Genomic DNA, 24,494 nt, shown 5'->3' on the forward strand with positions numbered 1-24,494 from the left:
GGCAGCGCCAGGATGTGGCGGTAACTTGTTGGGGGCACTGATGGGGCCTGTTGCTGCTGACATGGTTGAGACTTTGCTGGAGACAGAATCTAGAAGCAAACGTTGGATGGTCGCTATGGACAACTTCACAAACTGGCCCCTAAGAAATCCAGAGGCTGGAACAGTCGCCGGGGTCCCAGAGAATGAATCCTTCACCAGGTCTGAGCTCCCAGGTAAGTTACGCACAGATCATGGGTGAAGCTTTGAATCCAAAGTGTTTCAACAGGATGGTGAGACTCTAGGGATCCACTATCAGGGTCAATCTACTCTCAGGGTCGTTTTGATCAGGATTCCCAGGGAGGTTGTGGGATCCCTGTCACTGGAGGCTTTTAAGAGCAAGTTGCATGAACCCCTGCCAGGGCTCATCCAGATTTACATGGTCCTGCTTCTGCACAAGAGGCTGGACTAGGTGACCTCTTGAGGTCCCTTCCAGCCCCACAGGTCTCTGGTTCCCTGTAAGGTCATGTGGGGAAACTTAGAAGCAGGGCCTGCTCGGGTCCCACAATCCTAGAGGAAGGAAGGATGAGAGCCCAAAGCTGGATAAACCTTGGGTGGGAGAGGACCCTCCACAGCACTGAGCTGAGTAATTAAAATGGTGTGTAGAACAGAGTGGGGTCCCAGGACTAACCCCAAAGCTACCCAAAGGACCATCTGAGGGTACATCAGGGGGCGGGGCAGGATTTCAGCTTGGCAGCCCCCAAATCTAAAAATATAGCTGTGGAAGCTGAGGCTGGAAGGGTTGTGACACTAATGAGTCCCCCATTTGAACAGATGGGGTAGGGATTGTCTGAGGCTGCAGATCTCGCAGACACAATTGGTGTTCCTCAGGGGCCCGTTGAACCTAGCCGGGAACCCAGGAGCAGAGTTTGATGCAAAAACATTTTATTTTTGACCACATGTGATGGGGGGTGCAGAGTCCATATATGCAGTCACACACAGGGACCACTTTGGAGCTGTAGGAGGGGCTACCTATAAACCTTGCCCCACCTAGACTGCCCATCTCCCAGCGAGCCAATCCCAAACATTCCTGGTCTGCATGCCCCAGCACTGCCCCCTAGAGGTGCTTGGAGCAGTGCCCCTTCTCTCCAAGTGATTAGTTCAGGCTCTCTGCAGACTCAGGCAGCATCGCTGCACCAGTTACACTTGTGCCAGTTCACCCCTCTGTCAAATCAGCCCAGCCTCTCTGGAGATGCAGCAAGTGTTGCTGTTTGGGTCACATTCTGGGAAGTTCACACGTCTCCAAGCAATTAGCTCAGGCTCTCTGCAGACTCAGGCAGTCTTGATCTCAGTCACACTCAGGGCAGCCCTCCCTTCTCATTGCAACAGGGTCAGGCTCTCTGAAGACTCAGGCATTGCTGATAGGTCTCAGATCCTATCCCACCTCCACCTCACACTGCCCCTAGACAGTGGAGGATTTCAGTGCTGGGTGAACGGAGGAGGGAGAGATGGGGGGGCGTCCCAATGGAAGAGGGGGTCACAATGACATCAGGAGAGTGGTGAAGAGAAGCGTGTAGGTGCTGAAGGAGGATCTGGCATCATTTACTTCAGAGATGCTGTTCTCCATGGATGTGGCTTGGCCCCCGGACACTACGTGCCCCCATATCCATTCACCGTAGGCCACTGTCCGGACATAGACCCTAGAACAATTGGGCTGGCCACAGCCATCCCCCCAACTCACAACTCCCATCAGGAACCAGGTCCAATTGTGGTCACAGGCCAGCAGCCCCCCAGAGTCACCCTGGAGGAGCAGAGAAATTGGGATTAGTGAGGGCCTCCCCCCTCATCCCCATCCCGAAGCATCCACAATCCAGCCCCTTAGGGCTGTAGGCATAGGGGCCATCCTATGCCCCCCCATACATTTTGTCCAAACCAACATGAGAAGTGAAAGGAACATGGCGTGCTTTTCCCACGCCCTTTCTCTGAAGGATGCATTGGTGGCAGAGGTGGTGTCCCTGCTACGTTCACAGGTTCTGGGGTGGCTGTGTTCTTCCTCTCCTGCCTTACACAGAGACCAATGGCAGGGCTCCCCAGAGCAGTGGGGCTGGGAGTTAACACCCTCCATATTGATGCAAGGAGTATTCACCCATCTCAGAGTGACTGGCTCAGGCTCTCTGAGACTCAGGCAGGCCTCAGTTACTCTCTAGCCACATTGTCCCTCTTTTCTACCCAACCACAAAGGTTCTACTATTCCTTTAACCACAAATAAAAGCTGGGGCTCTGCCCTAATCACAGGACTCCAGAAGCTGGGGCCTACGCATGGAGCTGTGACTCCACATGGCTCTAAAAGTCAGAGGTGCTCCTGCCTGCTCGAAGGAAGCTGGGTCCAGAGCTCCATGGCTGCAGCAGCCGTTCTATTCACTGCAGGCCCTAGATGGCGACAGGGACCCAGCCTGGAGTTCACGTGCATCCACCCAACCCAAACACCTCACACACCTGGCAGGAGTCCCTCTGCCCTTCGGCGTAGCCGGCACAGATCATGTTGGGTTTGATGTGGTCCCTGCCGATGTTCGGGGCTGGGTCGATGTTGTAGAGGGCGTTGCAGAGTTGATCAGCTGGACCTGAACCTCCTGCAGCATCTTGGGGGGTGGGAGAGAGACTGGAGGGAAGAGAACCAGAGAATCCATCGCCTCCTGCAACCCACCCCCATGCCTGACAATTTCCTGTCCCCATCTACCTCCCCCAATCACTCTCCTCCCCTCTAGCCATCCTCCACACCATCCCCTCCCCATGTCCTATTCCCTTCACTTCCCTGCATCCATTCCCCACCTCCACCCAGCTTCCAGAGCCGCACCCAGCCCCATAGGACCCAGTCTGTGCCGCGCTGCCCCCAGAGGGGGGTTCCACTGCAGGGACCATCTGTATCTAAAACACAAGGTTCCCACCTGAGATCAATAGATTAGCTGCCTCACAGATGGCTGAGGGATACAGCCAGTCGGGGGTAGCCAGCTGGCAGGGGGCAGCAGAGAGCTGGGCAGGGATTATTTCGTGATGCAGCAGGAATCACAGGGCTCCAGGAGCACAGGGCTTGAGTCACAGAGTGATAGCATCTCCCCCGGGGGATGGTCTTACCCTCAGAGTCTATTCTCCCCCAACCAGTGACCCAGCACATGTGGTTTTCAGGGAAGGAGTCAGAGGGGCCAGGCAAGCAGACAGGGAGGATTTTTTCGGTGTATCGCACTGGCTCCGCCAGCTGCACTAGGGCGATGTCAGCTGCACGGGTCCCCCTTTTGTAATCAGGGTGGACGAGGATCTGGCGCACAGGGGATGAGACCAGGCTCGGGGAGGGATTGGACAGCCGGTGCTCCCCGAGGTTCACACGATAGGCAGACTGAGGGAAAGAGCTGGGGAGCAGAGGGAAAGCAACAATCAGTGGGGGAAACTAGATTGCAAATACGGGCAAAAATGCAGTTGGGTCCAGGGAACACCTGACTGTAAGAGGCGGCCACCTCTGGGGCAGGGCAGCTGGGAGAAAACCACCCAGGACGCCAGGGAGAAGCAGGGAGAAGCAGAGACACCAGGTGCTGGGATGGGGACACATTAACTGGAGAGTAGACTCACAGAAGCAGGAAACTCCAGACAGAAGCCAGGCAAAGACTGGAATGAGAGGGGAGGAGATGGGCATGTTTTGATAGCTGGGAGGAGATTCCTGTTTAACTGTGGACCAGACAAAGTCAGAGAAAGCTAGCTGAGTGGGAAAACCACCTTGATTTGGAAGAAAAGCCGCGAGCTGTGGGGAAAGGATATGGGGCACCTCACAGTACTCTGTCCAAAGCCAAAGCATTGCACACTCCCTAGCAGTGAGGAATCTAAGCCAGGGTATTGCACATAGGTGTGCTGGCTGTTTTGTCTAGAGCTGTGTATTTCTTGTGCTAGTCAGCACAGCTGAGTGACATTGTCTGGAGGTATGGTTTATTCACTGAAATATGTAGTTTGGGGTCGACTAAAACATCACATATTCACATTGAATTCGCCAAATAGTTTCAGATGAAAAAAAATTCAGAGAAGTGGAAGTGTTTCTTGGACATATTCCAAAGGAACCATTTGCACTTTTCACTTTGAAGCAACACTTTCTTTTGAAATTTAGCTAGATTGATATATTTTTTTAAAAAATCTTAATAAAAAGGGGAAAGAAAGAAAGAAAAATGCCACATTTCAATCCAGAACCTCACCCCCATGCGAACCTTCAGCCAAGCATATTCTTAACCATGACCCCATTATAACCTTGGTCCAATGACAACCTTAACTCTTGTCCCTAAGCCCAATGATACCACCTTATCCCATCTCACTCCCATCCAACAGCTGGGATAGGACCCAGGATTCCTGGCTGCCAGCCTCATTCCCATTCCACATTCCCAGGGCAGATGTGGAATTTTGGCTGGCATGAGGACAGCAGGGCTGTCCTGGGGCAGTGAGTGGAGTTTGGGGAATTGTGGGTGGAGCTACTGTCCCAGCAATTCCTCTAGATGTCCCCACCCTCATCTGCTCCTACACACTCATTAATATCTTCCTCTTCTCTTTTTTTGCTCCCTAGGTGCTCAGGGGAGTTGGAATCTGACAGGTAAGACACCCACTGCAGAACTCCAGCCTTACCTGCCCTGGACACATGGTATGAGAATGAGGCTGGGAGCTGGCCAGGGCAGGGCTGTATAAAGCTGCGCACAAGTGACCAGGGAGCTTAGTGAACAGGAGCTGCTAACTGGGAGTTTCTCAAGGGAGTTTGGAAGGGGAGTAGGAAGGTGTTATAACCTTATTCCCAGATTCTGGACCTTAGCGTCCAAAATTTGGGGGTTAGCATGAAAACCTCCAAGCTTAGTTACCAGCTTGGACCTGGTACTGCTGCCACCACCCAAAAAATTAGAGTGTTTTGGGGCACTCTGGTCCCCCTGAAAAACCTTCCCTGGGGACCACAAGACCCAAATCCCTTGAGTCTCACAACAAAGGGAGATAATCCTGATTCCCTTCCCCCCTCCAGGTGCTCCTGGAGAGATACACAGACACAAGCTCTGTGAAACTACGCAGAGTGAGTCCCCCTCTCCGTTCCCAATCCTGGAACAAAAGCACTTTCCTCTTCACCCAGAGGAAATGCAAAATCAGGCTAGCAATCCAACACACAGCTTTCCCCTGATTTCTTCCTCCCACCAATTCCCTGGTGAGTACAGACTTAATTTCCCTGAAGTAAAAAAAAACTCCAACAGGTCTTAAAGAAAACTTTATATAAAAAAGAAAGAAAAAATACAAATGTTCTCTCTGTATTAAGATGATACAACACAGGGTCAATTGCTTAAAAGAATAGTGAATAAACAGCCTTATTCAAAAAGAATACAAATCAAAGCATTTCCAGCACTTACATTCATGCAAATACCAAAGAAAAGAAACCATAGAACTTACTATCTGATCTCTTTGTCCTTACACTTAGAAACAGAAGACTAGAAAGTAGAAAGTACTTCTCCAAAGCTCAGAGGAAACAGGCAGACAGACAAAAGACTCAGACACCCACTTCCCTCCACCCAAAGTTGAAAAAATCCGGTTTCCTGATTGGTTCTCTGGTCAGGTGTTTCAGGTGAAAGAGACATTAATCCTTAGCTATCTGTTTATGACACGCCCCCCAAATTGCAGACAGTGGGGAAGCTCACTGGCGGCAATTTCCTTCTAGAACTTGAAAATAAACAGATTAATACAACACATGCACCTTTACATATACTACTAAGTATATAACTAACAGACTTTTACATTTTAAGAACACTTTTTAACTACTGGACTCTGGGAAACTCTCACGGGAGAGTGCATCAGCAACTTTGTTAGAAGCTCCTGTGATGTGTTGAATTTCAAAATCAAAATCTTGGAGAGCTAAACTCCACCGAAGAAGTTTCTTGTTGTTACCCTTGGCAGTATGAAGCCACTTTAGTGCAGCATGGTCAGTTTGTAGTTGGAACCGCCGTCCCCTAACATATGGGCGTAGCTTTTCCAGGGCGTACACAATGGCATAGCATTCCTTTTCACTGACTGACCAGTGACTTTCCCTCTCAGACAGTTTCTTGCTGAGAAACACGACAGGATGGAAGTTGTGATCTGTTGCTTCCTGCATGAGCACTGCTCCTATACCACGCTCAGATGCATCCGTGGTTACTAGGAATGGCTTGTCAAAGTCCGGGGCCCTGAGTACAGGGTCAGACATGAGCGTTGCCTTAAGCTGGGTAAAGGCTTTTTGACACTCATCAGTCCACGTAACGGCATTTGGCTGGGTCTTTTTGGTCAGGTCGGTCAATGGGGCAGCGATTTGGCTGTAGTGTGGTACAAATCGCCTGTAGTATCCGGCCAAGCCTAAGAAGGATTGGACCTGTTTCTTTGACCTTGGGACAGGCCACTTTTGGATAGCATCCACCTTGGCCTGTAGGGGGTTTATGGTTCCTCGACCCACCTGGTGCCCCAGGTAAGTCACTCTGTTTTGGCCTATTTGACACTTTTTGGCCTTAACAGTTAGTCCTGCCTGCCTGATGCGCTCAAAGACCTTTTCCAGGTGTAGTAGGTGTTCGGGCCAGGAGTCTGAAAAAATGGCCACATCATCGAGGTAGGCAACTGCAAATTCTCCCAGTCCAGCTAGTAGACCGTCTACCAGCCTCTGGAAGGTGGCGGGTGCATTTCGAAGGCCGAAAGGAAGGACATTGAATTCATACACCCCCGCATGGGTGACGAATGCTGACCTCTCCTTGGCAGGTTCATCTAGCGGTACTTGCCAGTACCCCTTGGTTAAGTCTATTGTAGAGATGAACTGGGCACGTCCCAACTTCTCCAATAGCTCATCAGTGCGTGGCATTGGATAGTTGTCCGGACGAGTTACAGCATTTAGCTTACGGTAGTCCACGCAAAAGCGTATTTCCCCATCTGGTTTGGGTACCAGAACCACTGGAGATGCCCATGCACTGGTAGATGAGCGGATTATACCCATCTGTAGCATGTTCTGGATCTCCCGTTCTATAGCAGCTTGGGCATGAGGAGACACCCGGTAGGGTGGGGTTCTGATTGGGTGAGCATTACCTGTATCAATGGAGTGGTATGCCCATTCAGTCCGTCCTGGGGTGGCTGAGAACAATGGGGCGAAGCTAGTGCACAGCTCCTTGATTTGTTGCCGCTGCAGACGTTCCAGGGTGGTTGAGAGGTTCACCTCTTCCACGCCACCGTCTTTTTTCCCGTCGTAGTAGACACCGTCAGGCCACTCAGCATCATCTCCCTGGACTGTAAACTGACAAACCTGTAAGTCTCTGGAATAGAAAGGCTTGAGAGAATTAACATGGTACACTTTAGGCTTTAGTGAGGAATTGGGAAATGCTATGAGGTAGTTTACAGCTCCCAGGCGCTCTTGGACCGTGAATGGCCCTTCCCATGATGCTTCCATCTTATGGGCCTGTTGCGCCTTCAAGACCATAACCTGGTCTCCTACCTTGAAGGAACGTTCTCTGGCATGTCTGTCATACCAGGCCTTTTGCTCTTCCTGAGCATCCTTTAGGTTCTCTCTAGCAAGGGCTAAAGAGTGTCGGAGGGTGCTTTGTAGGTTGCTTACAAAGTCCAGAATGTTAGTTCCTGGAGAAGGCGTAAACCCCTCCCATTGCTGCTTCACCAACTGTAATGGCCCCTTAACCTCGTGACCATACACAAGTTCAAATGGTGAAAACCCTAAACTGGGATGTGGTACAGCCCTGTAGGCAAACAGCAACTGCTGCAACACTAGGTCCCAATTATTGGAGAATTCGTTGATGAATTTTCTTATCATGGCCCCCAAAGTTCCATTGAACCTTTCCACCAGGCCATTGGTTTGATGGTGGTACGGGGTGGCAACCAAGTGATTCACCCCATGAGTTTCCCACAGTTTTTCCATGGTCCCTGCCAGGAAATTAGACCCTGAATCTGTAAGGATGTCAGAGGGCCAACCTACCCTGGCAAAGATGTCTGTTAGGGCCAGGCACACAGTGTTAGCCCTGGTGTTGCCTAGAGCTACTGCTTCTGGCCACCGGGTAGCAAAGTCCACTAAAGTCAGTACATACTGCTTTCCTCTGGGCGTCTTTTTTGGGAAAGGGCCCAGAATATCCACAGCTACTCGCTGAAATGGGACCTCAATTATGGGGAGTGGCTGGAGAGGGGCCTTGACCTGGTCTTGAGGCTTACCCACTCTTTGGCATACCTCACAAGACCGGACATACTTGGCAACATCCTTGCCCATCCCCTCCCAGTGGAAGGACTTCCCCAACCGGTCCTTGGTTCTGTTCACCCCAGCATGGCCACTGGGATGATCATGGGCTAAGCTTAAGAGCTTCCCCCGGTACTTAGTTGGAACCACCAACTGTTTTTGCGGCTGCCATTCTTCCCGGTGTCCACCAGAAAGAATTTCCTTGTATAAAAGTCCTTGGTCTATAACAAACCGGGATCGATTAGAAGAGCTGAGAGGCGGTGGGGTGCTCCGTGCCGCCGCCCAAGCTTTCTGAAGGCTGTCATCTGCTTCCTGCTCAGCCTGGAACTGTTCCCTTGAGGCTGGGGTCACCAGTTCTTCCTCAGACTGTGGACTTGGGCTTGGTCCCTCTGGAAGCGATGTAGGTGATGGGGTTGTTTCCGTTGCTGGTGAACCGCTCTCCGCTGGTGCACCTGAGGGTATTTCAGGCTCTGGCTGAGCCTTTTGGGTATGGCTGTCGTGTGCTTCTGCCAGTTCTGGCTCGCTGGCGCCCTCTGGCGTTGAGTTTGAAGATGTGGTTGCACTTGCTGGTGCTGGTTGCTGTTCCAGTTCCGGGCCTGGGACTGGAGATGCTGTGGCTGTTTCAGTGGTAGGCATGGAATCCGGGTCCACTGCCTCTGTCTGGGTCTCTGGTAACACAGACGGGGCTTCTGTGGACGGCTCAGGAACAGGAATGGGTCTGGAAGCTTGCCTGGTTTGGCTACGGGTAACCATTCCCACTCTCTTGGCCCGCCTCACCTGGTTGGCCAAGTCTTCCCCCAGTAGCATGGGGATAGGATAATTGTCATAGACTGCAAAAGTCCACATTCCTGACCAGCCTTTGTACTGGACAGGCAGTTGAGCTGTAGGCAAGTCTACAGCTTGTGACATGAAGGGGTAAATTGTAACTTTGGCCTTTGGGTTGATGAATTTGGGGTCAACGAAGGATTGGTGGATAGCTGACACTTGTGCCCCCGTGTCTCTCCACGCAGTAACCTTCTTTCCGCCCACTCTCAAATTTTCCCTTCGCTCCAAGGGTATTTGAGAGGCATCCGGGCCTGGGGATCTTTGGTGTGATGGTGGTGTAATGAATTGCACTCGCATGGTGTTCTTGGGACAGTTGGCCTTGATATGTCCCGGTTCATTACACTTAAAGCATCTTCCATCTGATGGGTCACTGGGCCGAGGTGAGTTACTGGAGACTGGTGAGGTTGAAGAGTAGGGTATCTGTGGCTTTACTTGGGTGGTATGTAGGGTCTTTGGCTGTCCTCGGTTGTAGGGTTTATGGTCTGTGTGCCCCCTGGGGTAATCGTTCCCCTTGACAGTAGCTTTTTTGCTTTCTGCCAGTTCCATCCATTTGGCTCCAATCTCCCCCGCCTCAGCGATAGTTTTGGGATTTCTATCTTGTATGTACCGTGTGATGTCTTCAGGAACACCATCCAAGAACTGCTCCATTTGTATGAGGAGGTTCACTTCTTCCAAGGTTTGAATGTTGTTTCCTGTTAACCAGGCCTCATAGTTTTTTGCAATGTAGTAGGCGTGTTTGGGAAATGACACCTCTGGTTTCCATTTTTGGGTTCTGAAGCGCCGACGGGCATGATCTGGGGTTATCCCCATCCTGTATCTGGCCTTGGTTTGAAAAAGTTTATAGTCATTCATTTGCGGCTTGGGCATTTCAGCTGCCACCTCTGCTAAAGGTCCACTGAGGTGTGGCCTTAATTCTACCATGTACTGGTCTTCGGGGATGCTGTACCCAAGACAGGCTCTTTCAAAATTTTCCAAGAAGGCCTCGGTGTCATCACCTGCCTTGTAGGTGGGAAATTTCCTGTGCTGTGGAGCAATAATTGGCGCCGGGTTGTTAGGGTTGGCTGGCACATGCAGCCCAGCTTTTGCCAAGTCCAGTTCATGTTTTCTCTGTTTTTCCTTCTCTTCATTCTCTTTTTGTTGTTTTTCCATTTCTCGGCGGTGGGCCACCTCTTCTTCTTCTAGTTTTCTTTTGTGTGCTGCCTCTTGGGCTGCCTGTTCTCTTTGGAAGGCTGCCAGTTTGAGGCTTTCTTCCTTTTCTTTTATCTCCATCTCTTTTTGTTTTATTTCTAGTTCCTGTTTGTGTTTTTCCATCTCTCGCCTGTGTTCAGCTTCTTTGAATTGGTCTTCGGCCTCCATTTTTGTCCTGGTAGACATGGTTCCTGTTTTCTTGTGTTGGGGTGCCCTCCGGTGTTTCTCTTTTGAACTGCAGGCTCTGTTGCCTCCAGAAGTCTGCCTAGCAACAGTGCTTTTTTCCTTTTCTCTCTCTAGCTAATGTTCAATGAAGGGAAACCAGAAAAACCACTTAATTTGCATGCATATAAGTGCTGGTACTTGCCACCTAATGGGAGGGCTATTGCATGACAAAAGACCCTTAACAGTCTTCTCGCTTAATATGCAAACCACAAACTGCTAGAGAGAGCAGAAAAAAAAATTCTCTCTGGTTCCCTTTTAAAACCAAACTGTTTCTCTCTGCTAAAAAGCCCTTAGCAAAGAAAAATATAATATTCCTACTGGCTTCTGGATTCTGTCTATATCCCGCCGCTGCACACCATGTTATAACCTTATTCCCAGATTCTGGACCTTAGCGTCCAAAATTTGGGGGTTAGCATGAAAACCTCCAAGCTTAGTTACCAGCTTGGACCTGGTACTGCTGCCACCACCCAAAAAATTAGAGTGTTTTGGGGCACTCTGGTCCCCCTGAAAAACCTTCCCTGGGGACCACAAGACCCAAATCCCTTGAGTCTCACAACAAAGGGAGATAATCCTGATTCCCTTCCCCCCTCCAGGTGCTCCTGGAGAGATACACAGACACAAGCTCTGTGAAACTACGCAGAGTGAGTCCCCCTCTCCGTTCCCAATCCTGGAACAAAAGCACTTTCCTCTTCACCCAGAGGAAATGCAAAATCAGGCTAGCAATCCAACACACAGCTTTCCCCTGATTTCTTCCTCCCACCAATTCCCTGGTGAGTACAGACTTAATTTCCCTGAAGTAAAAAAAAACTCCAACAGGTCTTAAAGAAAACTTTATATAAAAAAGAAAGAAAAAATACAAATGTTCTCTCTGTATTAAGATGATACAACACAGGGTCAATTGCTTAAAAGAATAGTGAATAAACAGCCTTATTCAAAAAGAATACAAATCAAAGCATTTCCAGCACTTACATTCATGCAAATACCAAAGAAAAGAAACCATAGAACTTACTATCTGATCTCTTTGTCCTTACACTTAGAAACAGAAGACTAGAAAGTAGAAAGTACTTCTCCAAAGCTCAGAGGAAACAGGCAGACAGACAAAAGACTCAGACACCCACTTCCCTCCACCCAAAGTTGAAAAAATCCGGTTTCCTGATTGGTTCTCTGGTCAGGTGTTTCAGGTGAAAGAGACATTAATCCTTAGCTATCTGTTTATGACAGAAGGGAGAGGGGGTCCCTTGTCGGTCTCATCCGTGACCCATTGGTCCTCTGAACCTATAAACCAAGCCCCATCCTAAGCCTTTCTGTTTAAAGCAGAGCGGACCGGGAGCTGCAGACGGGAATTTGAGAGAGTTTGACAGAGGGAGGCTTACAATGGTGAGAAGGACCCGCAACACTTGTGCCAGCACTGCTTCTGTCTCCTCCACCTGCGCCTGTAGCCAGACAGAGCACCAAAGCATGGATGCTTTTACCCAGATTCTGGTGTGGGCTTGCAAAGACTGCAATTTGCAATTTCCACTTACTGATATCCAGGCTGGGGGTGGCATCCAATGTGAAAGGTGCCTACTGGTGGAATCTCTCAGGCAGCAGGTGGGAGAGCTACAGGAGGAGGTGGCTAGGCTGAGGAACATCCATATCCATGAGCAATTCCTGGACAGTATCCATGTGGAGACAGCTGACGTAGCTGTCCCAGATCACAGGACTACTGACACACCAGTGGAGAAGGAGATGGCTCAGGGTGGACACAGCCAGCTGGTTACTTCTGGCAGCGGGCAGTGCTCCACCCCTGCTGTGAACCCTCCTGCTGTGGTAATAGATAACCGTTATGCTCTTCTTGATACAGGAGAGAAGGAATCACCCCCAACAGTTAAGGAGGCGAAGCCTCGTACCCTTAAGGCTGGGAGGTCTGCTGCCACCACTGATAATAAGAAACGTAAGGTAGTGGTGGTTGGAGACTCTCTGCTGAGGGGGACGGAGACATCCATCTGTCGCCCTGACCGTTCATCCCGGGAGGTATGCTGCCTGCCAGGGGCCCGTATCCGAGATGTTACAGAGGCATTGTCAAAGATTATCCGGCCTTCTGACTACTACCCCATGCTACTCATCCATGTGGGCACAAATGATACTGCGAGGTGTGACGCTGAGCAGATCAAGAGTAACTACAGGGCTCTGGGAGTACGGGTTAAGGAGTTTGGAGGGCAGGTGGTATTCTCTTCGATTCTTCCTGTCGAAGGTAGGGGCCCAGGCAGAGACAGATGCATCGTGGAGGTGAATGCCTGGCTGCGAAGATGGTGTCGCCAGGAGGGCTTTGGCTTCCTCGACCACGGGATGCTATTCGAGGAAGGACTGCTAGGCACAGATGGTGTTCACCTTTCAAGGAGGGGAAAGACGTTATTTGCACACAGACTGGCTAACCTAGTAAGGAGGGCTTTAAACTAGGTTCGATGGGAACAGGTGAGCAAAGCCCACAGGTAAGTGAGGAACAAGACCTGGGAGATGGGTTGGAAACAGGAGGGAGCACGGGCTATAATGGCAGAGAGAAAGGAGGGTCAGGGCATAGCTGGGAGGCAAGATCAAACCAATATCTTAAATGCCTATATACAAATGCAAGAAGTATGGGTAATAAGCAGGAAGAACTGGAAGTGCTAATAAATAAATACAACTATGACATTGTTGGCATTACTGAAACTTGGTGGGATAATACACACGACTGGAATGTTGGTGTGGATGGGTATAGTTTGCTCAGGAAGGATAGACGGGGAAAAAGGGAGGAGGTGTTGCCTTATACATTAAAAATGTACACACTTGGACTGAGGTAAAGATGGACATAGGAGATGGAAGTGTTGAGAGTCTCTGGGTTAGGCTAAAAGGGGTAAAAAACACGGGTGATGTCGTGCTGGGAGTCTACTACAGGCCACCTAATCAGGCGGAAGAGGTGGATGAGGCTTTTTTCAAACAACTAACAAAATCATCCAAAGCCCAAGATTTGGTGGTGATGGGGGACTTCAACTATCCAGATATATGTTGGGAAAATAACACCGCAAGGCACAGACTATCCAATAAGTTCCTGGACTGCATTGCAGACAACTTTTTATTTCAGAAAGTTGAAAAAGCTATTAGGGGGGAAGCTGTTCTAGACTTGATTTTAACAAATAGGGAAGAACTCGTTGGAAGAATTTGAAAGTAGAAGGAAGTGATCATGAAATAATAGAGTTTGCAATTCTAAGGAAGGGTAGAAGGGAGTACAGCAAAATAGAGACAATGGATTTCAGGAAGGCGGATTTTGGTAAGCTCAGAGAGCTGATAGGTAAGGTCCCATGGGAATTAAGACTGAGGGGAAAAACAACTGAGGAAAGTTGGCAGTTTTTCAAAGGGACGCTATTAAGGGCCCAAAAGCAAGTTATTCCGATGATTAGGAAAGATAGAAAGTGTGGCAAGAGACCACCTTGGCTTAACCACGAGATCTTGCGTGACCTACAAAATAAAAAGGCGTCATATAAAAAATGGAAACTAGGTCAGATCACAAAGGATGAATATAGGCAAATAACACAGGAATGCAGAGGCAAGATTAGAAAAGCAAAGGCACAGAATGAACTCAAACTAGCTATGGGAATAAAGGGAAACAAGAAGACTTTTTATCAATACATTAGAAGCAAGAGGAAGAATAAGGACAGGGTAGCCCACTGCTCAATGAGGAGGGGGAAACAGTAATGGGAGACTTGGAAATGGCAGAGATGCTTAATGACTTCTTTGTTTCGGTCTTCACTGAGAAGTCTGAAGGAATGTCTAGTATAGTGAATCCTTACGGGAAGAGGGTAGGTTTAGAAGATAAAATAAAAAAAGAGCAAGTAAAAAATCACTTAGAAAAGTTAGATGCCTGCAAGTCACCAGGGCCTGATGAAATGCATCCTAGAATACTCAAGGAGTTAATAGAGGAGGTATCTGAGCCTCTAGCTATTATCTTTGGGAAATCATGGGAGACGGGGGAGATTCCAGAAGACTGGAAGGGGGCAAATATAGTGCCCATCCATAAAAAGGGAAATAAAAACAACCCAGGAAACTACAGACCAGTTAGTTTAACTTCTGTGCCAGGGAAGATAATGGAGCAGGTAATCAAAGAAATCATCTGCAAACACTTGGAAGGTGGTAAGGTGATAGGGAATAGCCAGCATGGATTTGTAAAGAACAAATCGTGTCAAACTAATCTGATAGCATTCTTTGATAGGATAACGAGCCTTGTGGATAAGGGAGAAGCGGTGGATGTGATATACCTAGACTTTAGTAAGGCATTTGATACGGTCTCGCATGATATTCTTATAGATAAACTAGGAAAGTACAGTTTAGATGGGGCTACTATAAGGTGGGTGCCTAACTGGCTGGATAACCGTACTCAGAGAGTAGTTGTTAATGGCTCCCAATCCTGCTGGAAAGGTATAACAAGTGGGGTTGCGCAGGGGTCTGTTTTGGGACCGGTTCTGTTCAATATCTTCATCAATGATTTAGATGTTGGCATAGAAAGTACGCTTATTAAGTTTGCGGACGATACCAAACTGGGAGGGATGGCAACTGCTTTGGAGGACAGGGTCAAAATTCAAAATGATCTAGACAAATTGGAGAAATGGTCTGAGGTAAACAGGTGAAGTTCAATAAAGATAAATGCAAAGTGCTCCATCTAGGAAGGAACAATCAGTTTCACACATACAGAATGGGAAGAGACTGTCTAGGAAGGAGTATGGCAGAAAGAGATCTAGGGGTCATAGTGGACCACAAGCTTAATATGAGTCAACAGTGTGATACTGTTGCAAAAAAAGCAAACATGATTCTGGGATGCATTAACAGGTGTGTTGTAAACAAGACACGAGAAGTCATTCTTCCGCTTTACTGTGCGCTGGTTAGGCCTCAACTGGAGTATTGTGTCCAGTTCTGGGCACCGCATTTCAAGAAAGATGTGGAGAAATTGGAGAGGGTCCAGAGAAGAGCAACAAGAATGATTAAAGGTCTTGAGAACATGACCTATGAAGGAAGGCTGAAGGAATTGGGTTTGTTTAGTTTGGAAAAGAGAAGACTGAGAGGAGACATGATAGCAGTTTTCAGGAATCTAAAAGGGTGTCATCAGGAGGAGGGAGAAAACTTATTCACCTTAGCCTCCAATGATAGAACAAGAAGCAATGGGCTTAAACTGCAGCAAGGGAGATTTAGGTTGGACATTAGGAAAAAGTTCCTAACTGTCAGGGTAGTTAAACACTGGAATAGATTGCCTAGGGAAGCTGTGGAATCTCCATCTCTGGAGATATTTAAGAGTAGGTTAGATAAATGTCTATTAGGGATGGTCTAGACAGTATTTGGTCCTGCCATGAGGGCAGGGGACTGGACTCGATGACCTCTTGAGGTCCCTTCCAGTCCTAGAGTCTATGAGTCTATGAGTTTATGAATATCTTCATCAACGATTTAGATGTTGGCATAGAAAGTACGCTTATTAAGTTTGCGGACGATACCAAACTGAGAGGGATTGCAACTGCTTTGGAGTACAGGGTCAAAATTCAAAACGATCTGGACAAATTGGAGAAATGGTCTGAGGTAAACAGGATGAAGTTCAATAAAGATAAATGCAAAGTGCTCCACTTAGGAAGGAATAATCAGTTTCACACATACAGAATGGGAGGAGACTGTCTAGGAAGGAGTATGGCAGAAAGAGATCTAGGGGTCATAGTGGACCACAAGCTTAATATGAGTCAACAGTGTGATACTGTAGCAAAAAAAGCAAATGTGATTCTGGGATGCATTAACAGATGTGTTGTAAACAAGACACAAGAAGTCATTCTTCCGCTTTACTCTGCGCTGGTGAGGCCTCAACTGGAGTATTGTGTCCAGTTCTGGGCACCGCATTTCAAGAAAGATGTGGAGAAACTGGAGAGGGTCCAGAGAAGAGCAACGAGAATGATTAAAGGTCTTGAGAACATGACCTATGAAGGAAGGCTGAAGGAATTGGGTTTGTTTAGTTTGGAAAAGAGAAGACTGAGAGGGGGACATGATAGCAGTTTTCAGGTATCTAAAAGGGTGTCATCAGGAGGAGGGAGAAAACTTGTTCACCTTAGCCTCCAGTGATAGAACAAGAAGCAATGGGCTTAAACTGCAGCAAGGGAGATTTAGCTTGCACTTTAGGAAAAAGTTCCTAACTGTCAGGGTAGTTAAACACTGGAATAGATTGCCTAGGGAAGTTGTGGAATCTCCATCTCTGGAGATATTTAAGAGTAGGTTAGATAAATGTCTATTAGGGATGGTCTAGACAGTATTTGGTCCTGCCATGAGGGCAGGGGACTGGACTCGATGACCTCTCGAGGTCCCTTCCAGTCCTTGAGTCTATGAGTCTATGAGCCAGGACTCCTGGGTTCTATCTCCAGCTCTGGGAGGGGTGTGGAGTCTAGTGGTTAGAGCAGGGGGGCTGGGATCCAGCCTGGGTTCTTTCCCCATCTCTGAGAGAGGAGTGGGGGCTAGTGGGTTAGAGCAGAAGTTTTGGAGAGTCTGGATGCTTTGCTCACCTCATTGTCACGCTGTCCCGTGTGGTTCATGACTGTGAGTGCCTCTCTCAGGGCAGACTGTCAAAACCAGGGCAGACATCCCAAAGTGGTGGGATGTTGTATAATTTCACCAGGCCAGTAACAAATGTGACAGTCTCACCATGGGGTCACAGGCAGGCCCCTTAGCCTCTCCAGTCTATCTTGCCACCCAGACAAACTGGACTTCATGATGAATGGTCCTAAAAATCACACCACAGTCAGGCTGGTTGCAGTCCCAGGACGCCAGTCACTAACCCAAGCTCAATTGGTGCCCCAGACCCTACACCAAAGACAGCGTCTTTAGCCAGTCCTGTAATACATGAGCGAAAGGTTTATTCGCTGTGGAAGAGGAAGAAAAGAGTTATTGACTGGCTAAAGCGAGTAACCAGACACGCACCAGGCAGTTACCAACCACCACCTGAGGGGGACAGAGGTGTGGAGCTTTGGCAATTCAAAGTGTGTCCCAGGGCAACCACCCCCTCCTTATCCTGGGGCAACCATTTGGTATCAGGTTCCCTGTGCAGCTGGCATCCGGGGACTTTCCCCAGTGACCCTTCTCTGGGTTCTCCTGTCCCTGCCCTTCTCCATCTCCAGTTCCTGTTTTAGCTGCTTCGCATGGTCTCAGCTTGCTCCATCTCCTGGCCAGCTAGCCCTGCTGCCACCTCGGTGGCTCTCAGACCCTCTTGGTTCCCTGCCTGGGTCCAATCAACCTTCTCCAGCTGGGAAACCAGCTCCGCCTTGTTGAGCTCGCCGGCACCCACCCCTCCATTCCATCACAATTTGATGGTGGTCTTCTTCGGGAGCTGGTTATACGCCATTCTCTTCCTGTGTCCTTTGACTACCCTCGTTTTACTGCTGCAGGGCACAATATTCCTAGTGCATTCAGCATCCCACCTCTGCCACCATCTGTCACAGACCCCAGGATCGATGCTACGGCCCCAGCTTTGGAACGGTCTCTAGGAGGATCCGCTTCAGCAAAATGCTTGGGTTGGTTAGTCACCTGGCACACAGCACATGGGGTTCTTTGGGGAGCACAATTAAACCATGGTCCATTCTGGTCAGCCCAGAGGCCCAGCTATGCTGCAGTCAACCCCATGTTCAAGCTCTGTCTGATCCCCTGGGTCAGTCCCCAGGTGTGAACCCCAATTCCCTCCAGCACTCAACCCTTATTCCCCCCAGCCCCTCCCCAGTCCTTTGTTCTGGAGCTGCAGGGTACTTCTCGGCTTCCCTGCTGAGAGGTGAGGAAATCCATCTCCCACCAGGGTGCTGGCCACCAGGTGTCAATGGTTGGTGGTTGGATTTTCTCTCATCTTCATGGATTCTCTACCGACATGGGGTCAGCCAATCCTTTTCCAGTGCACCAGCCTAGCAGCGAGGCGACAGTCACGTCTCAGGGCTTGGCTACACTTGAAATGCTGCAGGAGGGGGTCTATCATCAGTGTAGTTAATCCACCTCCCCGAGAGGCCCTAGCTGGGGCGAAGGGAGAATTCACCCACTGACCGAGAACTGGCGACACCTGGGGTTAGGTCAGTTTAACTTGCCCGGGGGTGTGTGTGGACACCCCTGAGTGACATAGTGATACCAACTGAATTTCCCAGCACAGGGGAGGGCGGTGTCTCTAGCTTGCCCTGAGAGCAAACAGTCCTTTCCCACACATGAGGTGACAATGCGGCATGCAGGGGAAACTGAGGCACAGCTAGCTACCATACTCGCCCTGGGGAGTCAGTGCCATGGTGGGGACTGAACTTTTGGTGGGGGAGGAGGTCTGTGCAGTGCTCAGCAGGATGCAGGGACTGAGCTCAGTTCGGGGAGGGGACATGTCTCTGCCCAGGGGCCCTGACCTTGGTCAGTGTCTGTACAGCACCTGACACAACAGGGGCCCCAATCTCGGGGGGGAGGTCTGTGCAGCACCCAGCGTGATGGGCAGCCCCCACACTCTGCCCTCCCATACCAAGCAGTGGAGGCAGTGGCGGCGGCAGGACTGACCCTAGCGGGAGGCGGCACCAGCTGCTGCCAGACAGGTCGTGGCTGCGGCTGGGAGGAGACAGAATTTGCAAAGCTGATTTATTGATGATTTGCAGAGCACAAGTGGTGGGATCAAAGCAGCTGCGGGGCCCTTCCCCACCAGCCTCCCAGTCAGCCCCCCCCTACCCCGGGCAGGTACTGCAGAGTTGCAGGAAGGGCTGGATATGACCCCCTGTGCCCACTTCCCATAGCGACCCCCTGAGCTTCCATCCACCACCCTCTCCCAGCCGTGTCTCACAGGCCCAACAATGCAGGACCCACACCTGGTGCCAAGGGGGGGTCTATACACACCCCTGCTGGCGGGGAGCTGCCATGTTACCTGGGGGTGGGCGCAGGTGGGAGCCCCAGGGGGCAGGTCACAGGGCCATCAGCAGGAGCCCAGCAAGGAGCGGTGCAACCAGAGCCAGCGCTAGGCACGAGCAGACTAAGTCATTGCTTAGGGACCCCAGTGGGGTGGTACCGGCACTGAGTACAGCAGGAGAGACAATCAAGAGGCCAGTGCCACCCGTGAGATTCTGGATCCAGTTGACATAGACTGGGACTCGGACGTACACCTTGGGGAGTAGGGGTGAGGAGTCTCTGCCCCAGCTGATGATCCCAGTCAGGATGAAGCTGCCATTCCCTGGACAGACCAGAGGCCCCCCGGAATCACACTAGGTTGAGAGAGAGGGACACTAGGGTCAACGAGGGTGGCCCCTTTGCCTCCCTTCCCACAAAGTGGCTCCTGTTTTTCCTCCACCAGAGCCAGGAGAGAACCCAGAAGTCCTGGCTCCCAGCCCCTCCTACTCTAACCCACTAGACCCCACTCCCAGAGCTGGAGAGAGAGCCCAGGAGTCCTGGCTCCCAGCCCCCAGTGCTCTAACCCACTCAACCCAACTCTTCTCCCAGAGCTGGAGAGAGAACCCAGGAGTCCTGGCTCCCAGCCTCCCCTGCTCTAACCCACAAGACCCCATTTCCCTCCCAGAGCCGGGGATAAAACCCATTTCCCTCCCATGCCATGTCCTGCTGCAGTGCTGGGGCAGAGCTTCCACCCTTGTTAGGTTTGTTTTCTCTGGCATTAAGTTCAGGTGAAATTTAACCCTCTCAGTTCAGCAGGGCCAGAGCTCAGAGAGTTTCCCCCCATCCTACGGTGACTTGTGAGATCTCCCAGAATGCACTGGTGCTGGGAGAGCTGCTTTCTCCATCAATGAGATGCAGAGGAAGATCAAATTAAAACATCACCCACATGGGCCTGTTTAGAGAGCAGAAGAGGAAGGGCCAATGTTTGCAAACAGAACAATGGGCCAGATAATTTCAAGCAGCCCCAGTGCTGCCCCCATAAGCCAAGAAGCTCACCTTGCAGGGGCCATTAGGGTCACCCCTGGACCCAGCGCACAGCATGTCATCTTTGATCCAGTGGCTCTGTTCCCCAAAGTGTTCTCTGCAGGTCGACACATCGACGAGAGGAACCTGCAGCTACTGAAGCATCTGGGGTGGCTGAAGTGCACCTGGAATGAGAGAGTCGGGGATGGAGCCTCTGGGAGGCCCAGGGAGCTGGAAAGGACCAGGACATGCTGGGAAAAATCTCTCCTAGTGTAACATGGTGGCTGGGCATGTGAGTAACATCACCATCTAGGGGCTGCAGATAAAAGCGCGCATAAACATCACAGTCAGGGGAGATTGCGTGTGAGCGCGTGCAGAGCTGCCCCTTGATGGAGAGGATGGGAAAGTGTGTGTGTGTGTATGTGTGTGTGAGCGCGCAGTGCTGCCCCCTGATGGAGAGGACGGGGAAGAGTGTGTGTGTGTATGTGTGTGTGTGTGCGTGTACAGGATTTCCCTCGTGGCTGTGTGTTTCGAGCTCAGAGGAAGGGCTCTCAGATCACCCCCAATCACCCATTAGACCCACCAAGCTCCCATCCCCCCCTCATCTTCATACTCTGACCCAGTTTTGCCCCAACCAGTGACCCAGCACTTTTCCCCGGCTGGGAACTGGGTGGAGGGGCCGGGCAGAGAGATGGGGCAGATGGTGTCCGTGAAGTTGACAGGTTCCGTCAGCTGCACCAGGGCAATGTCAGCGATGTACATGCACTGGTTGTAGTCAGGATGTCTGATGATGTGACACACGGGGGACGAGATGCAGGTCGGGGAGGGGTTGGGGAGCTGGTACTCCCCCAGGTTCACGCAATACTCAGATTCATTGCGATAGCTGGGAGAGGAGGGGCAGAAAATACTGATCAGGAGGGAAGATAGACTGTGAACATAGACAAAAATGCAGGCACTTCTGGGGCAGAGAGGCTGGGGAACAGCCACACAGCAACGCGATGCCTCACCCAGCACTAAGGTGCAGCCAGTTCTGGGGTGGGGGCAGCAGGGGAAAGGTCACACTGCACCATAGGGATAGTCTGACCAAGAGCAGGAAGTCAGCAATGGAGCTGAGGCTATAGACAGATGTCACTGCAAACCAAGAAAAGGCAGCCTGGGATCCCCTTCCAGAGTGACTCACCAATTGAAGCAGTGAGCGGATGACACCACCCACTGGGCTGAGATGAGGGATCCTCCACAGATGTGGTGGTATTCACATTTTTCATCATCATATTCCTGCACACTGACTTGCCAGGGCCATCGACCCTCCTGTACATCCTGCTCCCTGATGATACGGCTGAACACTGCACAAACTAGTGAGCCATGTTAACACGGGACAAGGTGCACACTTCTCCCACCCAGAACTAAGGATAGAACCCAGGAGTCCTGAGTCTTTACCTGGCTGGTCTTGACTCTTCTCAGCACCTGTGGAGGAAACAAAAATGTTGGGGAGACATTACAGCCTTGGGATCATTGGGACAGGAGCAGCATTAGGATCCGAAGGAAGACGGGAGGAAGGAAGGTGCGGAACTACTAACCGTGGTATGTAACTGTGGTATGTATCATTTCAGTCAGCTTCTGTACCCGATGAATGGAGGATTAGCTAATGTGTCACCAATTTTTTAAAAAGGCTACAAAGGTGATCCCAGAAATTACAGGCCAGTAAGCCTGACTTCAGTACTGGGCAAACTGGCTGAAACTGTAATAAAGAACAATATTGTCAGACTTACAGATGAACATAATTTGTTTAGGAAGAGTCAACATGGTTTTAATAAAGGGATATCATACCTCACCAATCTTCTAGAATTCTCTGAGAAGGTCAACAAGCATGTGGATCAAGCGGATCCAGTGGATATAGTGTACTTAGATTTTCAGAAAGCCTTTGACAAGGTCTCTCACCAAAGGCTCTTAAGCATAGTAAGCTGCCATGGGATAAGAGGAAAGGTGCTCTCATGGATTGGTAACTGGTTAAAAGTTAAGAAACGAACAGTAAGTATAAATGGTCAGTTTTCAGAATGGAGAGAGGTAAATAGTGGTGTCCCCCAGGTGTCTGTACTGGGCCCAGTGCCATTCAACATATTCATAAATGATCTGGAAAATGGGGTAAACAGTGAGGTGGCAAAATTTGCAGATGATACACAATTATTAAAGACAGTTAAGTCCCAGGCAGACTGCGAAGAGCTACAAAAGAATCTCTCAAAACTGGGTAACTGGGCAACAAAATGGCAGATGAAATTTAATGTTGATAAATGCAAAGTGATGCACATTGGAAAGCATAATCCCAACTGTAGATATGAGATGATGGGATCTAAATTAGCAGTTACCACTCAAGAAAGAGATCTTGGAGTCATTGTGGAGAGTTCTCTGAAAACATCCACTCGATGTTCTGCAGCAGTCAAAAAAGCAAACAGAATGCTGGGAATAATTATGAAAAGGATAGATAAAAGAACTAAAATATGCTATTGCCTCTATATAAATCCATGGTACGCCCACATCTTGAGTACTGTGTGCAGATGTGACCGCCCCGTCTCAAAAAAGATATATTGCAACTGGAAAAGGTTCCGAAAAGAGCAATAAAAATGAGCAGGTTCTATAAGAGGAGAGATTAATAAAACTGAGACTTTTCAGCTTAGAAAAGAGATGGCTAAGGAGGGATATGATTGAGATCTATAAAGTCATGACTAGTGCAGAGAAAGTAGATCAGTATTGTTTACTACTGCCCATAACACAAGAACTAGGGGTTGAAATGAACAGGCAGCAGGTTTAAAACAAACAAAAGGAAGTATTTCTTCAGACAACGCACAGTTAACCTGTGGAACTCCTTGCCAGAGGATGTTGTGAAGGTCAAGACCACAACAGGGTTCAAAAAAAGAACTAAATATGTTCATGGAGGATAGATCCATCTATGGCTATTAGCCAGGCTGGGCAGGGATGGTGTCCCTAGCCTCTGTTTGCCAGAAGCTGGCAAAGGGCGCTGGGGTTGGATACTGGATGATTCCCTGTTCTGTTCCTTCCCTCTGGGGCATCTGGCACTGGCCACAGTTGGCAGTCAGGACACTGGGCTAGATGAACCTTTGGTCCGATCCAGTGTGACCATTCTTATGTTCTTATCAGGTTGGAATACAAGCCCCACCTACTGTCCCATAGCTCCTCCCATAATCCTCATACCACACCCCAAATTGTAGGTGGCTACCATGGGTCAATAGGTTTAAGAATGAACATCGACATGAGGTGAACGAAGGCTGCTCTCAGCTCTCTCAGGGCCACATGTGCTCTTTCCACCCAGCCAAGCTTGAGAGCAGGAGATTGGGGCACAACAAATGGGAGGGGGACTGGAGGCAGTGGCTCCTGTGGGGGGTTAGTCAGAGGGGTCGGAGGAGTTAAGCCGGTGATGCCTGGAGGGGTGGGGATCAGGGTCCCTTCATGCACAGCAGGGCCTGGCGACCGGCACTGTCATTTCTGCCCCTCTCTGGGCAGGATCTCTTTTCTTTACGTGCTCCCAGAACCACAAACCCGCTAACCTGCTAACCCAGGCCCCCCTGGCAAAGAGTCAGAGTCAGTCCACTGCGGCAGGATCTGGATCTGATCTTCCCCTTCTGGTCTGTTCCCCGTGGCTCTTCATCGCTCTGGATCCCTTGCTTCCTCTTACCATGTACTGGGGACAGCAGCACCAGCAGCAGGAGCAGTGCAGCCAGCTGGGAGCGGAGCCCCCCCATCATCCTGCCCCACAGGAGCTCTGGGTCTGGATGACCCAGCTCAGCCTCCAGCCAGCGGAACAGAAAGCTCTGGCTTTGAGGCAGCAGGTTCTAAACCTAGCTGGAGCCACCCTGTGGGCGCGGGGGCTGATTTTGGCCAGACCCGCTGCCAGATGTGCTGATGCTGCAGAAGCCATGGCACCTCGGACTCTGGTTCTCCAGCTTTCTGGCTCAGAGCCCAGCGTTTACATTTCTGATTCACAGGAAGATGAAAGCAGAAGCTCATGAACCCTCATCTCTGCCCCCTACCCCCTTGTGAGACACGCCCATTCACAGCCTGGCTCCCCTCTGCCCAGAGTCTCTTTTCCTCACATCCCCAGACCTACAAACCCACTAGCCCAGGCCCTGGCAAAGGG

At 50.1% G+C, this 24,494-nt stretch overlaps 1 protein-coding gene across 1 annotated transcript; it reads right to left on the reverse strand.

The window, feature by feature from the left end:
• Nucleotides 1-1,513: 1,513 nt before the first annotated feature.
• Nucleotides 1,514-24,201, reverse strand: LOC115641156 (serine protease 27-like). Its single transcript, XM_030544241.1, is given in 9 exon segments — nucleotides 1,514-1,777; nucleotides 2,473-2,582; nucleotides 2,585-2,635; nucleotides 2,922-2,980; nucleotides 2,982-3,380; nucleotides 20,928-21,227; nucleotides 21,525-21,687; nucleotides 21,782-21,808; nucleotides 24,033-24,201. Coding segments are annotated over 9 exon segments (1,443 nt in total). The 5' UTR covers nucleotides 24,103-24,201.
• Between the last annotated feature and the right edge of the window lie 293 nt (nucleotides 24,202-24,494).

The sequence above is a fragment of the Gopherus evgoodei genome, unplaced genomic scaffold, assembly GCF_007399415.2.
Source record: "Gopherus evgoodei ecotype Sinaloan lineage unplaced genomic scaffold, rGopEvg1_v1.p scaffold_33_arrow_ctg1, whole genome shotgun sequence".
NCBI lineage: Eukaryota > Metazoa > Chordata > Testudines > Testudinidae > Gopherus > Gopherus evgoodei.